Genomic DNA, 17,608 nt, shown 5'->3' with positions numbered 1-17,608 from the left:
TGCGTATTGAAGTGATAGATTCCATAGTGAAACTTGGTATTTTTGTTACTTTGTTGTGCTTACCTGTCGGTAATGAACATAGGAGAGTGACAAGGCTTGCACTTAACCTTGTTAGAAGAAACACACAATACCCATAATAATAAGCTATATCCATACAGCATTATCAGGTTCCAACCATATTACACTGTAAGGTTACCTGTGCACAAGTTCAAATTCAAACAAATGGTTCAGAGTTAACAGATCTACTTGCACAGAAGACCACCTGCATGTGTAATGGCGGCAGCGCAGGGAGGGGAGGGCGGGCACGGGCACGGGATGGGCATGGGCACGGGCACATTTGCAGGAGGGCAGGAGTTTTTGGAAACATTGCATTACTCTTCCTCTTCTACTTCTTCCTCTTCTTGAAGGAGATTCTCTCTGTTGTCATGAGCCCAGAAGCCTCGCACATCAGTCAACATGCTCGCTACCGTGCCTCCTTGTCTACAGTGAAGCAGGTCCTGTAATGTGATCCTCAAAGGATCTTGAGGCTTCACCATGTCCCAAATCTCATCCCTAACATCCTCAATACAAAGGTCGTAATTTCCGCCTTCAATCCACTTCCGATGCACATCCCTGTTGACATTTTAAAAAAATCAGTGGCGAGTTTTTCGTCAACATCAAGCCTTCTAAGAATAATAATGAGCTTCAAGCGTTTAAATCTTGAAGAAATCCCTTGAAAAGCTTTTCTACATAAATCTACAAAGTCTGTTAAACTCTTGAAGCCCCAGGCTTTTAAGATGGTGTTGTGATTTAATTCTTTCTATTCCAGCAATGTATTCCCACAGCATTACAAAGTCAATCAACCTTACAAAGAAATGCTGGATAGAGTTGAATCAACCCCCACCGCCCATCTAACACATGCTAATCCCTCTATGTAACCTCCCTCCAACAGTGGCTGGCGATGGAGGGAAGCTTCATATGGCAGATGACAAGGTGGGATGTGAGCAGCACAGGTTTATCTTCCAGGTATTACCCGTACTAATACTGTAGCAACTAAAAAATTGCACATCAAAACACAAAAACACTCAAGTTTTGAAAGTCTTGCCTGAAAAGTGTGTGGATGTCAGCAGTCGTAAGAAAGCCTCGATTCTGCAGATCCAGGCATCGGAATAGGTAAGTCAAGCCCTCTGGAGTATCCTTATTCTCCAATGCTAAGACAAAGTCTAGAAAGCTCTCAAAGTCCATCTCTCGACCACTTCCTCCGCTGCTTCTACTTCTTCTCACATGTTCATCAAAAACTGCAGCAGAGAAAAGAAGCATGAAGATTCATAAAGCTCAAAGATGTTAGATCCAAAAATGTACATCTCATAGGGTTAGCTTCTAAGGGCATACATTGCATAACAAAGCAAGGAGTGCCACTATATCCCCATGTGCCACACATCCGGCCCTTCTTGACATGCAGTTGTCCACACTTTTTTATATATATAGTAAAACCCAATTTTCTATTACCAAGAAACAATATACATGGAGAGGATGTACTTCAAAGAGAAGGCATCCAAAGAAAAAAGTTAAAAACAGTAGAAAAAGGCTTCTAACTGTGGGATGTCGATAGCCTCCAGCAATCAACATTCGTGTAGGGTCTAGCGAGGAAGAAAGCATAAGCATCCAGAAAAGGTTGTCGAAACATAATATGGTTCCTAGTCTTCCAAATAGTCCAAAGTGCCCAGTATCTAATCCAAATGATGAAAGTGTCAAATCCAGCCATGTAAGATGGCAGAACACCAAAAAACCAGAAGGGTTTTCCTCCTTTGAATGATGGAAAACGTCCTCAGAGGTTGTGAGTTAGTGCTTGCAAGAAATTCCTAGACTCCGTGCAATGCCAAAGAAGATGAGGGACAAACTCTACATGTCGTCCACATTTACTACATCTATCACTAGAGATATGTTGTTTTGCCAAAAAAGTAGAAACTGGAAGTATTCCCACAAGGCATCTCCATAAAAATAGACGCTCTTTGAGCGACAGCTTACAACCCTAAATTATTTGAAGCCTTTGTTTCCACCATTTAGTATTCTTATGCAAGCCCAAGAAAGTATCAGCATAAGACTGAATCTTGGGTGAAGGGAGCAACAATTTGTACACATTACTTGCCGAAAGCACATTCAATCAAAGAGAGCTGGTGTGACCAACAAGTTGTCAATCATGAAGTCTGTCCTGATCATCCAAGGGTGGGATGGGTTCAAAAGGCTGCAGCAACGTAGTAATAGTTTTCCACACTCGCCTGTGATGCAAACCCAAGTTGTGTTTCAAACAAGCTTGTGGAAATGTCATCACAAATCCCTTAACTGTGACAACATCCGCCACAGTGGTAACTCCAATAGAGGCCAAAAAGCATGCCTTTCGTGGTTCTTGTATTGCAAGTGGTTGAGGAAACACCGAAGACCAATGGATGCTTTCCAATCGAAAAGAATTCCCAGTCAGTGCACCATGCCAATGAATAGACGACAAAGCTAATTTCCAATCACGAAGAAGAGAATATGCAAGGGCATCCCGAAATTTTTCCTTCAAATTTACTAAGCACTGCTTCCCAGTGAGAAATGTGCCAATTGCCATAAGCTCTAGTCTTGATGAAAGCACACATGCCTACAAGCATTTTGGCCCATGGCTACCGAAGTTAAAAGAAAGTAGGAATCATGGTGGCCTTTCTTGCCGAGAGATGATAATGCAGATCAAGTATATTATATCCACCATGCATTTTAGGAGTGCACACCAAAGATCATCACAAAATACATAGCGATCTCATATGATGCTTGGTTTTCAACAGCAATTCCAAGACATCAGACATAAAAGTATCAATATCAGTTCTACGCCAAATCAACAACAGCAAATAAAATTGCGTATAGGCCATAATGATTGATTGAACAATTTTGAGAAATGTGCCAATTGCCATAAGCTCTAGTCTTCATGAAAGCACACATGCCTACAAGCATTATGGCCCATGGCTACCGAAGTTAAAAGAAAGTGGAAATCATGGTGGCCTTTCTTGCCAAGAGATGATAATGCAGATCAAGTATATTTAATCCACCATGCATTTTAGGAGTGCACACCAAAGATCGTCACAAAAGACAGCGCTCTCATATGATGCTTGGTTTTCAACAGCAATTCCAAGGCATCAGACATAAAAGTATCAATATTAGTTCTATGCCAAATCAACAATAGCAAATAAAATTGCACATAGGCAATAATGATTGATTGAACAATTCTGAGACCCACATGTTAAGGCCATGTAGAAAGCTCCAATATGCTAGCTTGGCCTTCAATTTGTTCAATACCCAAAGAATGGCATCTTGAGTAGACATATACCATGCCAGTGGAAAAGTCAACGGAAGCAGTAACTTAGAAAAGTTGATATAAACTCTAGTTGCTTTACCAAATAATTCCAAAGTTCTCATAATGGACTCCAAATCATTTGGATCATTTTTAGGCATGAACAAAGAATCATCTGCATAGGTTTGGGCCACAAAATGCGAACCATTGGGTAATCGCAAACCGTGTAATTGCCCCTATGCAGTTAAGAGATACATTTACATCAAAAGTGGATATGTGGCAATCGCATAGAGCAATGCACTAAGAGGGCATCCTTGACGCACAGATTTTTGCAATGTCCACGTCGATGAAAGATCAAGACAAAAAACACACTCGACAGTACTATCTCTATATAACCAAAAAATAGCTTGTTGCATTTTACAACCAGTTGTCCACACACACACACACGTGCGCGCGCGCGCGCACACACTTTTTTGTAAAGGCTTTGTTCTATTACTTCAGTGTACAAAAAAAGAAGCCCTCCAAAGCAAGGGAAACTTCTTGAAGATCAGAAACATTGAGCAAACAAGTCTAACTGCAATAGGTGGTTCAACTCTTGTAGTCTATGGCAATCATATAAAGATTAGCCTAAAGCCTGGCAGAAGTATGAGTACTTGTAAATCTATGTAGAGTGAAAAATCAGATGATTGTGTCCAAAGTACCCAAAAAACGTGTCCAAGCAAGAAAACTTGCATAATCACCCAGTCTTTGGTGACATCTTCCAAAGATCCAAAAATGCTTGGAGAAATAATATCTTGGAAATCTGGCAGCCGAAGAAACAGATGGTTTGAGCAAGAAATCGTTGGTATCCAAACAAGACCAAAGTAAGTGAGACATAGTCTCATTGCGATTTGAGCATCTAACACAAGAAGCAGAAGCTATCCTTCTATTGGCTAGAGTTTCACCAACAAGTAGCACTCCAACCAAGCATTGCCAAAGGAAAACTCTCTGCTTTAAAGGCAATTTATAAATCCACGTTAGTTGAAGGTTTTGTTTCCACCATTGGCTGTCTTATCCATATTCCAAAGCCTATTAGAATGAATAGTAATCCACATCTCAAGAATTATCAATCTGTATATGCAAGCAGCAGTGAGCTGTAACATGGGTATGTAAGGAAAACTAGGCTCATCTGTGCAACATCTAATCTAACAATCTTCTCTCTTGTGAGAGAGGTGGAATCACTTCAAATTGCTGTAATAAAGCTCTAATTTTTTGCCAAACAAGCCTGTAATACATACCCAAATTCCATTTTCTTTGTGCTTGTGGGAATGTAAGAATTCTACCATCCACAGAGACTACATCTTGGATTAGACCTATACTTTTAGTGGAAAGAAAATAGGCTTTCCTTGGCTCTTGAAATGCCAGAGGTTCTAGAAAAACTCTGCTCTAGTGAATGCTCTCCAATCTCAGTGAGTTACCTGCCTCTGAAGGTCTTCTAGACCAATGCAAATACTAAAATACACATAGCTGCAATCATGACTATCCAAGGCTACTCTTGGGGAAAGAAAATGGACAATAGAGTTGTTTTTCTTGCCAAAACATGATAATGAATATTCAGAATATTCAGTCCTCCATGCATCTTTGGCAAACCAATCAATTCATATCTCAAGAGCCAAAGAGCTTTCTTATGATGTTTGGTTTTCCATAGTACTTCCATGGTGTGAGACATGAAAGCAATAATATGTTTCTTTGTCCGTACCAATCGAGGTAAGAAAAATTGCACATAGGCCATTACGCGCAGGCCATCAAGATGGACTCATCTATCCTTAGTCGTAAATGTAAAAGCCGGGTAGGCAATTGCCAATAATCCAATTTTGCTTTCATCTTCTGAAAGATCCAATCTGTGGCATCAGAAATGGATACATTCCATCCCAATGGGTAACTCAAATGTCTAACAATGTGTGTTGGTGGGAAAATCTATCCAGGTAAGTGATAGTATTTTGGATTTGCCAAAATTAATGAACAATCCTGTAGCTTCCCCAAACAATTGGAGAGCTGTCATAAGGGTTTACAAATCTTGCGGAGTGTTTTTGGGGAAGAAAAAGGAATCATCGACATGAGCTTGCGCAATTAAATTACAGCCATCAAGCAACCATGCAGAAGTCCTTGATCCATGAGTTTTTCCATACATAGAAGCAAAGGGTGAGTGGCAATTGCATAGTAATGCACTCAATGGGCAACCTTACCTAACTGATTTACCCAATATCCAAGGACAGGACAATCCTTTGCCTAATATACATCATGCTATACTCAGTACTGTCTTGATAAAGCCAATAAAACGAAGGCGATTTTTCTAGCAGTTGTGCTTATATACTGGTTTTGAGAGAATCACTTCACTAAAGCCACAAGCAGCATAATAAACCCCACAACATCGCATCCACCAAGCAAAATCTTAATCCACTAAGCAACATCATTCGCAATAGGCATTTTTCCAAGAAAAAACATAATGACTGCGCATTCCAAGAATATCTTAACTCTCGGCAATATAATCTGGATAGAGATTTTGTATTTGAAAGTTGGTTTAGGCTTGCCCCAGGCAGTCTAAGTTTCTTCAAAATCTTTATGCACTACATCGAACAGGTACTGTGCATAAGGATTATCATGGTTCATAGTTACCGATTCTTTGAGTCTCTTGGGATCCATTTCCTCCGAAACCTTATCTCCACGACGGGAGTAGACAACTTGAGGCTATGAATCTATAACAAAGACAAAAGAGGAAAAGAAAAACAGAAACACACTGACAGAGGCGAAGAGGCAAACAATAGCTATGGAACAAGAATCTACAGCCAACGAGCAGCAAGGGAACAACAGCAGAAAGAGATGAGAAGGAAAGAACAGGCAACACAGCAAGAGAGCAAGATGACGACTAGCAACACAGTACAACAAAGATAGAAAATCAAGCAACAAACCTCAGGCAAGGAGGAGGAGCACACAAGCATGGGAAGCAGAAGGACACAATCAGCAAACAGCAAAACAATGGAAGCAGTTGAGCAAATACGAACATCCAAGAACGGCGAACAACAAAACAATGGAAGCAATTGAGCAGATGCGAACATCCAAGAACGGCGAACAGCAGACGAGAACCATACACATACACTTTTTTTTTGGCTAAAAAACATTGCTTCTATTATGTCAAATGTACAGAAAGAAACCCCGTCAAAGCAAAAGTGGTCTCACAGATGAGGAAAGAAAATTAAAAACAGTGGAAAAACAAATCGACATGAGACTGATCTAGCTGCTGTATAGCAATCATGTAGAGATTGTCACAACGATTGACGGAAATACTGATACTTGTCAATCAAGGTCGATGGGAAAACCACTCGATTACAAGCAATCCAAATTGTCCAAAGAGCCTAAAATCTCATCCATTGGGAAAAAAACACCCATACGTGCAAATCTCTGCTCATATCTGTCAAATATCCCAAAAAAAAATGCTGAAAGAAATGCGGTCCTAGAAATATGGCATTCAAGCATCTAGATAAATGAAGCAAGAAATCCTATGTGTCAATGCAATGCCACAACAAGTGATGAATGGTCTCATTCAAGCAAAAACATCTTGGACAATGAGCAGAAGCAATCATTCCTTTTGCCAAAATGCTACCAATAGGAAGTACTCCTGCAATGTATCACCAAAAGAAGACTCTCTGTTTGAGAGGTAACTACCTTTTCCATAGCTTCTGCAAAGTTTTTTTTCCAGCATATTGCTCAGTTATTCCTAGCATATTTCCATGCTCCAAAAACCATGGTAGTGGTATGATTAATCAGTAGATCATTGCTACTGTGATCTCTGTAAAAGGAAATTTCACAAAAACAAAACTTAAAAGTCTCCTCTCTATGGAATATCAATCTTCTAGTCTATCTTGGCCAAAGTCCATTATGACATTCTGGAAGGGCTGTAGTTGTGTTTGGATTTTCTACCATGTAGGTCTATAATGCATACCCAAACCCCATCTTCGTTGAGCCTACGGGAAAGATAGAGCACGTCCCTCAGGGGATATGACATCTTACACAATGTATATGTCTTTGATAGACAGAAAGTAAGCTGATCTGGGAGATGTAATCGCCAATGGAGCAACAAAAACATCACTCCAATGTATGTTTTCTTGCCTGAATGAATTTCCTATCTAAGGAGGTCTTCCAAACCAATGAACAAATTGCAATACTGCTTTCCAATCAATAATTAATCGGCTTGTGTATGGGCAGCGAGGAACCTTGTCTGGGATATATCCAAATAGTATATCCCAATAGTGTAGCTTCCATTTACCAAAGGAGCAAGTTTGATAGGTTGTCAACATTGCAGCAATCATGAGGGTCCATGGTTGTTGTTGAGCCAAAAAAGTTTTGCATGCTAACATATGATAATGAATATCAAGAATATTGAGACCACCATACAACTTGGGTGAGCAAATTCTTTCAAATCTCAGAAGGCACAGTGCTTTCTAATGATATTTTGTTTGCCATAAAACCTCCATGGTCTTTGACATAAAGCTTGAAATCGGTTGTTTTGACCATATTAAAAGCCGCAAGAAGAATTGAATGTAAGCCATAAGAATGGACTGCACAATTATGAGTCCTACATGAAGAGACGTAGATAAGTGCCAGTAACCCAATTTGGCTTGCAGCCTCTACATGACCAAGTCAGTAGCTATTCAATGTGACATATTCTAGCCTACAAGATATCTCAAGTGCCAAACAATGTCAATGGGCGGAATAATCTGTCCCGGCCATAAAATGCTATGCCAATCGATCTCCTTTGAAGGCAATAATTTCAATTTTCTCAAATTTATGAATTGGCCTGTTGCCTCTCCAAAGAGCTCAAGAGCTTGCATAAGTACTTTAAGATCATTCAGTGTATTCTTAAGGAAGAAAAAAGAGTCATCAATATAAGCTTTAACTGCCCAATATTAGTGAGTTTATCCATGTAGAGTAGCAAAGGATGAGCGGCAATTGCATACAATAAAGCACTTAATGGGCATCCTTGTCTAACAGATTTTCCCAATACCCCTTGAGAGGACAATCCTTTGCCCAATATGCGTGTGCCATACGTCTTCATAAAGCCAATAAATAACATTTGATAGTTTTTGCCCAAACCCAAGCTTTGTCATGACTGCAACAATGTAATCCCATTGAATAGTGTCAAATGCCTTTCCTGCATCAACTTGCAGTAATAAAAGATCCTGCTCTCTGTATATTTTGCATATTCTATCCCCACATAGGCATTATAGATATTATCCGTGATCTATCATCTAGGAACAAAGCCATACTACTGTGCAGGATGGAGGCCTCTATTTAAAATCTTTCTACATGTGCAAAAGCCAAATACTCAAAGTCGATGATTGAGGACAAAAAGCATACTCAAGATCCATATCCCGAAAAGTCATGCATTATCCACATCAAAATTGCCTTTACCTCCACAGTACATTGTGAAAGAGCGATCATATCATGCACTTGGATTCCACACCATAGTTTCTCAAGATCCTCAATCAAGGCTTGAGGTACACATCCATGTTCTTGACCGTATGCTTTCTAGGCACAAGAAGAACTAGCATCACCTGACCCTTCTTTATTGACTTCCATGGAGGAAGATTGTAGTTTACTACTACCACTCCCCATGTGTTTGAGGATGTTGAATTAAATGGATTGAATCCATCCATCCGCAATCCAAGCCGTAAGTGACATTGCTCCTCCTTGAATTCCAGGCACTTCTCTTTTATGTGTTTTCATGCATGTGAATCTACATAGAACCCCATCGTCGTGCCATCGATGGAGCGACTATATACATGCCATGTCATAAGCTCGGTAATAGATTTGCTTCTTCGAAACATGTATTAAATATGGAGTATGATGGGAAAATGCCTCAACACCTTTCTAGAAATCACCGAACCTTGCAAATCACTTCGGTATAAGGAGACTCATCACACTTCGAAAATTGAAGCGCATCTTTGTGGACACTCCTTAATAGCACACAGTCATTGACACTAATAGCACATCTTTGTGGACACTCCTTAATAACACACTAATCATTGACACATGCATGTATGCATTCAGAATGTATTCAACATGTGGTTGTCTGAAGGAAGCATTTTCTTCATGATCCTATTACGACACAAAACATAAGAAAGTTCACTTTCGGAGTTTAAAGTTTCTAATAAATTGTAAACCACAAAAGATAGGGCCATCTAAAGAGGCTTGTAACACTAATGTTGCTCTCCAACCATACATGGTTTTGAAGTTGAGTAGCTCCAAGGTTGCACAAGGGTAGTGAAGTCCTCACCGCTTGTCGTAAATGTACTTCATCCCATGTGATTTCAACCTCCTCCTCTCCTCCTTTCTAAAACAAGTCATCAAGCATCTCATCCATGGCCAAATCCTTCTCTTCATGTGGCAATGATGGAGGCATTTCTTGATCATGGGAGGCTTCTTCGCCCATGACCTCATTCACATCAATATTGTCTTAGAGGTGCCTTATTTCCCTCTGTAACCCTCCACTCATAATGAGGCATTGAATCCCTTATTCTACTCCTCTTCATCATCATCCTATAATTAATGCACAATCTTATAAATACCATGATCAAATACGTACATTGGAGAAAAATTTAACATATAATATAATCATCAAAGAACTCAGATGTCTTATTTTTCTGAATCGACCATAATTTCACACATGCTTTGTGATTTGTTGCAAATGCATGATTGGTTACTTGGACATTTACTTGGACACGAGATATCTTATAACAGATGGATTCCATGTACCTTCCTTCCTTATTCCCAAACTCTTTTGCCACATCATAATTAGGGCACTATAATTAACATTGTTTGATGACATATTGTATCATAATTAGGGCACTATGATTAACATTGTTTGATGACATTGTGTCTTGACTCAACATCTAGTACTTTCTTGGTCATGTGGTTAACTTCAAGTTCCAGCACCCCATAGTAGTTAGGAAACGCGTTTCCTACAGGGAAGGAAACTTGGAAGTGTTTCCTTGTAGGAAATGCATTTTTTTCGAGCAAATTTTTTGACATTTTTTTCCCCAAATCTAACGTCGAAATCTGTGCGACTCTTTTGATAAAGTTTTTTATGTAGTGTCATGTACGGGTTTTTCTTTTATGGCATGGAATGATGGATGATTGGATCATGGACAGTGGACCATGGTCTACGAATCATGATCATTTGACATTGATGATGGATGATTATATGGTTTTTGTTATTTGTGATTCAAAGACTGTAGGCTTCAAATTGATGTTTCCATGTATTCTATGCATTTAGTGTTATTTTTACATATTTTATAGAGTATATATTTGAAATTTTGTACATGCAAAAACATGTAGGTAGGAAACTTTGGGCTGATTTTACGAAACCCGTTTTGAAACTTTTAGGAAACCCGTTTCAAACAACCCCCTAACTACTATGCAGCACCCCAATCCATAACACCTACACACTGTGGGAATCCCTACATAAAGAAAACCCTATGGTGAGTCTCCAATCAGAATCACTCTAATGTCATCAGGGCCCCTTTTCAAAGGTTGTGGGAGAAATTTTCTCAAAGTTTTCTCTTGATTTTTGTCTTTCTTGTCTAAGCAGCTATGTGTGCACCTTCCAAATAGCCATGTGTGGACTGAGGAAAAAATTAGATTCTCTTGCCCAGGCCATGACACATTATCTTCCCCAAAATTCTTGGGTGCATGACCTAGCTACCTCTCCTCCTTTCTAGCTCTTGCTTTATCTCGGTCCTTCCTTGCTCTTCCCCAAGCATAATGCTTTCTTCCATAAGTAAAGTGCTCTCAATCACAAGGTATCTTGCTCTTGCTCTTGCTTTATCTCAGTCCTTCCTTGCTCCATAGCACTTTCTTCCATAGATTACTGGCATCAAAGTAATGCATCACCAGTCAAATAAATTTTGACATAGCTGTTTTTTGGGCACCAGTTTGACGAGCCCTTCTTGCCAAGAGGATTCCCACTCTCTCTCTCTCTCTCTCTCTCTCTCTCTCTCTCACTCACACACACACACACACACACACACGTATGCATGCACACCAACAGAGGGGTGCCGCTGTTCTGTGAGCAGAGGAAGATGATGGAGAGTCCGGGTGCAGGCGGAAATGCACAGAGATGGCTGCTGCAAGGGTGGAGAGACACACACACACACACACAAGGGGAGTGCCCATGCAGAGCATCTGCCCACCACTAGTGATTAAAAATAATACATGAAAATGAAGGGAAATTCTATTGCAAGGTTTGTACTAAGACCTACTGAAAGCGAGCCCTCAAACTCTCAACAAAACTAACCTCGTTCGATGAAGATCTCTGTAAGGGTGCCTTCAGCATACTCTTGAAGTTCCTGTTTGCTTAGTGTACCATTCATATCTTTGTCCAAGGAGAGGAATACATCTAGCATTCAAGCACCAACAAAAACCATTTCATTAAACCATGATAATGACAAGATAATTTTATAAGAACTAACTACAAATCTTTACAGAAACCTCCCTTGCCTTTCAGGGGATGATGGATGGGGAAGATCCTTCAGCCATGAAGGACAGGGGGGAGGACTTAGACCAATTTATGCAAGCTACAATAATTATGAAAAATATATATATATCATGAACGTTACCACATATTCTTTGAGCACTTCCCAGAGAGAACCAATTCTCTGTTTGCTCTCCTTCCGCTGCTTCATCTTCTACTTCCTGTGTGGCACGAAACACAATCAGTCCCTTTATTGGAATTTCTTATTCCATTTTCTTACCCCTTTAAATTCCTTGAACACACATTTGTACATGCCAGGTGCCCACACGTCTTTACACGCTCACCCACACAGTTGTATACAGGCGCCTGCGTGCACATGCGTACACACACATGCACCAAAATGCGATTGATTCAATATCAACTTTATGAAGGTAACATTTCCCCTTTTCCTTGATATAAAAATAAAAATAGCTTCAATCGTTTGTGAAACGTGCTAGATTTGCTCTCAGGTGCCTCTGAAATACTGTCTTCTCAGCTCACTAGAGAGGCTCCTATAGTTCAAGTAAACCTTGTAGGATGTTCTATACATGCTTTCCAATAGCAAAAAAATGAAAGATGGTGTCTTCTAAGTCTCCCATTGCGATGTTGAAAGCTCTTCCCTTAAGAAAGATAGGGAAGGAGGAGGAAGGATGGCAAAGGGCCACACCCAAAAAACTACTTTATGGTCTCCTCAAACTGACCTCCATGCACATGTTTGGCCTGCCCATATAGCCCAAGCTGCTGTGCGTCTGTGCATCCAACGTGTTTGGATATGCCTAAAAACCCTTGTTTAACTGAGAACCGAGCAGCCTGCTTACCAGCAGAGGCTGCCTCATTCTGCTTTACTACATCCCATTTGATGTCCAGATGTGAACACTACAAAGGGTAATCTATGTCACATCGCCCCTACTTAGACTGAAGCTGCCCAGTGGCATGACATTTTGATAAGCTTAAAGCATCAGAAGTCACTCCATGGCCAAGACTTCATTTGACCACTGTATGACAATGCTAGTCCTGGGCTTCAGCAAAGACTTATGTACCAAATGTTATGTGAGTGTTAGATTCAAACAAAAAAAACCAAAGATTTGGATTTAAGATACAACACCTGGTGAAGTTCCATCAATTCTGCAAGGCAATTGCTCAAAAGTACCTTTTTGATACAGAGTTTTCCTGCAAACAAAGTAACCCCTGGCTCATTGCCTGCATGAACATGCACTAATCCTACTACTTGCATTGATGATCTAGAAAGAGTAAAAACTAGCAAAAGAGCACTCTTTGCCCTTTACAACCTATCATCATGTATCTATATGTATGTGTGTGTATATGTATATGTATATGTATCTCTCTCTCTCTCTCTCTCTCTCTCTCTCTCTCTCTCTCTCTCTCTCTCTCTCTCTCTCTATATATATATATATATATACATATATATATATATATATATACATATATATATATATATATATACATATGTGTGTGTGTGTGTGTGTATGTGTATGTGTATGTGTATGTGTATGTACATATATATGTATATATATGTATATATATATATATACATATATATACATATATATGTATATATATGTATATATACATATATATATACATATATATGTATATATATGTATATGTATGTATGTATGTATGTATGTATGTATGTGTATACACACACACACACACACACATACATATTTATATTGTGTGTGTGTGTTGGGAGGGTGGGGTGTGTGAATGTGTGTGTATATGTATAAACGATAGTGCTTTTAGCCAGTTCAAGGTGTTTTTCCATTGCTTTTGAAGTTCTTTAAAGATGGACTTATCTTGAGTCCATCTCCTATATTGTACATAAGTCATTGTTAATAGATGCATGGTTTTCACACAAAAAAAATATATGTGTGTGTGTATGTGCGCAACCGCCTGGCTGACTGGAAAGTTTTGGGGGTGCCTTTGGATATTATATCGGTTAAGAATTGATACCCATGGTCGCCTGCAAAGGACTACCAACGTCTTATTCACGCATAAATGTCCAATATGGGTGGAGGTGCCAGACGTGCCGCTTTACTATGAACCGGCTCTGCCTTATGTTGCTCAGAACTTGGGGAAGGTGGTTTGTCCATCAAGAGCTTGGGGAAATGCACATCGTTTCTGCATTCTATGGAACACTGATGTGCCAACGCCACCAAGTGTCACCATCAATGTTCACATGTATGGCATGGTTCCACAACGGGCTCATTTTACCCTCAAATGGGGGAGGTTTGCTAGTTCTTGTTTCTCTTGTGGGAAATTTGGTCATATGCAATCTGAATGTCCTACAGTACTATTTCTAGCACCGGCCAATGTTGTATCTCCTTCGGAAAAGCCTGTTGTTACTATTGTCAACAATGTTCAACCACCAAAAGTGTTGAAGCCCTCTAAAGTGCAACATGTAAATGGTCAGGAAAAGGGCAAAGCCAAGGTGAATAATGCACCATCAGTGTCCAAGGATAAAGATAAGGAAGCTCAGGAATTGAATGCCTGACAAACAAAAAAGTCATTAAACCTCGACCAGTAGTCTAAAGGAATTGGACTGAAAATGTTTCTAAAAATGGGTCAAAAACTTCTGCCTCTTTCCCAGATGTGGTTAGAGGAGTTGCTGGTGTAGGCAAAATGTGGACAGTTGTATTACATGGGCAATCAATTCACATGTATGATGGTATTGATGCTGATGCTCCTGCCAATCGATTTTCTCTAAATGAGATGCAAAATCATGCCCCTATAGAATCGTCCCGCCCTCGTGAAGAGGGATTGGTAGATGTTCACATGGTCACCTGATTTTCATAGTTGTTTTCGTCAACATCTCTGCTGTAAATATGTATATACCAATCAAGTGTGTTTCCTATAATGTGTGTGGCCTCTGTGATGCCAATAAATGGAGGCTTCTTCGGGATTATGTGAATAAAACCAAACCACATATCGTTTGTCTTCAAGAGCACAACCAAAATGCTTTTGCTGGTAGACAAGGTTTCTTTGCAGGCTACCATATATTCTATGCTGGACAAGGTTCGTTTTTGGGTGTTGTTATGCTACTGAGACATGAGCTTCAGCCAATTATGGCCTTCAATGCTCCCATTGGTAGATAGTTGGTCATATAATGTATGCTAAATGGTGAGATTTACGAATTTGCATCCTTATATGCCTCGCAAAACTCCATGGAACGAGCAATCATGTGGAGGTCACTAGCCGCTTATCCGTGGATTACAAATGCCGTTTTTGTGTGGGAACTTCAATAATTCTACAGCCTTTGGTGATAGCACTTCTCACTATATGCACATGACTGCTACTGAAAGACGTGATTGGGTAAATGCAATGGCCTTCATGAATACCACTGACTTGTGGAAGTACCTAATGCCTCAGACTCCTAGCTTTACATATAAGCATAATGCATTGGATTACTGAACTAGACTAGACCGATGGTATATGCTTAATGCCACTCAATTTGATGCTTTCACCTATAACATGTCCATCGATTTCTCTCTCCGTCTATCAGATCACTATCCATTGTGTATGAATATGTATTTTGGAATGAATGTTAATGCTCGGCCACTACCATGCAAAAGACTCTTGCTGGTGAATAATGCTTATCTTTCGCATGATGATTTCAGTTGTATGGTTGTCAACCGCATCAAAGACGTTCTTTTTTATGGTTTGCACCCGAGACAATATGGCTTTGTGCCACGCCGATAAATCATGGATAACATTGCAAATGCTTATGTGGATATTGAGTATGCTAAATATACAAACCAAGATGTGCTCATCATGCAAATTGATATTGAAAAGGCTTTTGATACAATCCATTGGGATTTTGTAGCCTTGGTCATGGAAAGGATGGGATTTGGCAATAACATGAAGAATGTCATCTTTTGGCTTTATGAGGGTGGCCAAGCATAGTCCATCATCGAGAATGGTCTATCTATGCCCTAGAAGATGGGTCGTTCTGTTAGATAGGACTGTCCACTCAATGCTCTTCTTTATGCTATTGCAATGCACCCAATGTTGTTATACATAGATAAGCTCATAGAGAATGGCAGCTTACATGGCATCACCATACCTGGAGGAAGAGACTTTGTCAGTCAAGCGAATGCCGATGACTCCTCCTTCCCCCAAAACATGCCAACTGATCTTCAAAATATCATGGATGCCTTGCATCCATATGGATTGGCTGCTGGCCTTTTTGTGAATTTTCAGAAATCCAAGCTCTTGTCCCTGAACTATTGTGACTCGCATAGTGCTCTATGGCCAGGACAGATTTTCCCACCCACAGAAATTGTACACTTGGGATATCCTATTGGTTGGCATGCTTCCCTTAAGTAAGAAAGGCAATGGGTGCTCTAGAAACTCAAACAGAAACTCGACTACAGGAAGCTATCTACATGGCCCTTCAATGTGCGTCTGCGAATTGTACAATCCATTCTCATTGTGTATGTTCAGTTTCACTTGCCATTATTACCTTGGACAAAATCAGATTTGGATGTGTTTATGTCAAAGGCCTTAGATTGTCTTTGGCACACAAGTACGGATCGAAAAACCTCTCCGTCTTCTTAAAAAGGAATTGGTTTGCACTCCAAAGATGCATGGTGGACTCAACGTACTTGATTCATCTCATCTCATTGCTCGAAAAAGCACCCTTGTATTGGAATTTCTATGTCAACAACCACCTTGGGATCATGTTTTCTCGCTTGGTGACAGTCATGCAAACCAAACTTTTGGGCATTGGTCTATTTCTTACAACGAGATAGTTTTTGGAAAGTTTAGAGGACGAATCCCAGGTTGCCCAGATGTCACCGGGTTGATTAAGGATTGGCAAGTTATTCTGGAATACCTACATTGGAATGGGTGGCAGCAATCAGTCGGTAATTCCTTGCGCTCGAAAACATTCATTGGAGCACGGTGTTTCAAGAGCCTCTGGCCGCTTTTGGGCATTGGTCTATTTCTTACAACGAGATAGTTTTTGGAAAGTTTAGAGGATGAATCCCAGGTTGCCCATATGTCACCGGGTTGATTCAGGATTGGCAAGTTATTCTGGAATACCTACATTGGAATGGGTGGCAGCAATCAGTCGCGGTAATTCTTTGCGCTCGAAAACATTCATTGGAGCGTGTTTCAAGAGCCTCTGGCCGCTTTAGAGCCTTGCAAATCTTATTTCCTTCATGCACATGGATTGCACAGCATAGATGATGTGGTTGATATGCATGGCATGCTACTTTCCTTCCCTGAGGTGAGGCAAAAACTTGGATTGGGTATGCATCATAGGCAGATTTGGAATACACTAATGGAATTGCTTGCCCCATTACAGCCTGTGCCTCCTCTTGAAACCCAAGAGAGACTAGATGATTGGTCATTTGTTCCAAGGAGGCCTCAACTCCGCCCTTTTCCTATGCCTTTACTTTCTGATGCGAAAGCATATCACTTGTTATTGCCCCCACCCCCCCACAATGGATTCAGCAACATGGCAATCACTTATGGCATCTAAACAAGCCTTGAAGGTGGTGGCGTGATGTGCTCTTATGTATTTGGAAAAGTAATCTCCCTCTTAAGCAAAAGGTCTTTCTATGGAGACGTGTGGTGGGAGCATTGCCGGTTGGGATTTTCTTAGCCCGTAGGCGCATTGCACCACCGGATTGTAGAAGATGCTCTCGAACACAAGAAACAATCCCCCACATGCTATGCTTTTGCCCCTCTGCTCGTCGGTTCCTCGACACGTTCACGCATCAGACTTCCAG

At 40.3% G+C, this 17,608-nt stretch overlaps 1 protein-coding gene across 1 annotated transcript in view; it reads right to left on the bottom strand.

The window, feature by feature from the left end:
* FASS (tonneau 2 (TON2)) overlaps positions 1 to 17,608 on the bottom strand; it is a 39,315-nt gene continuing 21,707 nt past the window's right edge. Inside the window, exons 8-12 of the mRNA XM_086796995.1 lie at positions 12,958 to 13,022; positions 11,959 to 12,034; positions 11,637 to 11,738; positions 1,085 to 1,277; positions 1 to 612 (exon numbers count right to left, since the gene is read on the bottom strand). Coding sequence (XP_086653121.1) covers positions 372 to 612; positions 1,085 to 1,277; positions 11,637 to 11,738; positions 11,959 to 12,034; positions 12,958 to 13,022 — 677 coding nt within the window. The 3' untranslated portion in view covers positions 1 to 371. The remainder of the gene's footprint in view (positions 613 to 1,084; positions 1,278 to 11,636; positions 11,739 to 11,958; positions 12,035 to 12,957; positions 13,023 to 17,608) is intronic.

Source organism: Cibotium barometz, chromosome 64 (assembly GCF_041138505.1).
Source record: "Cibotium barometz isolate CiBa-2024 chromosome 64, ASM4113850v1, whole genome shotgun sequence".
In the NCBI taxonomy this organism is placed as follows: domain Eukaryota; kingdom Viridiplantae; phylum Streptophyta; class Polypodiopsida; order Cyatheales; family Cibotiaceae; genus Cibotium; species Cibotium barometz.
This window is presented reverse-complemented; position numbering and strand designations above follow the sequence as displayed.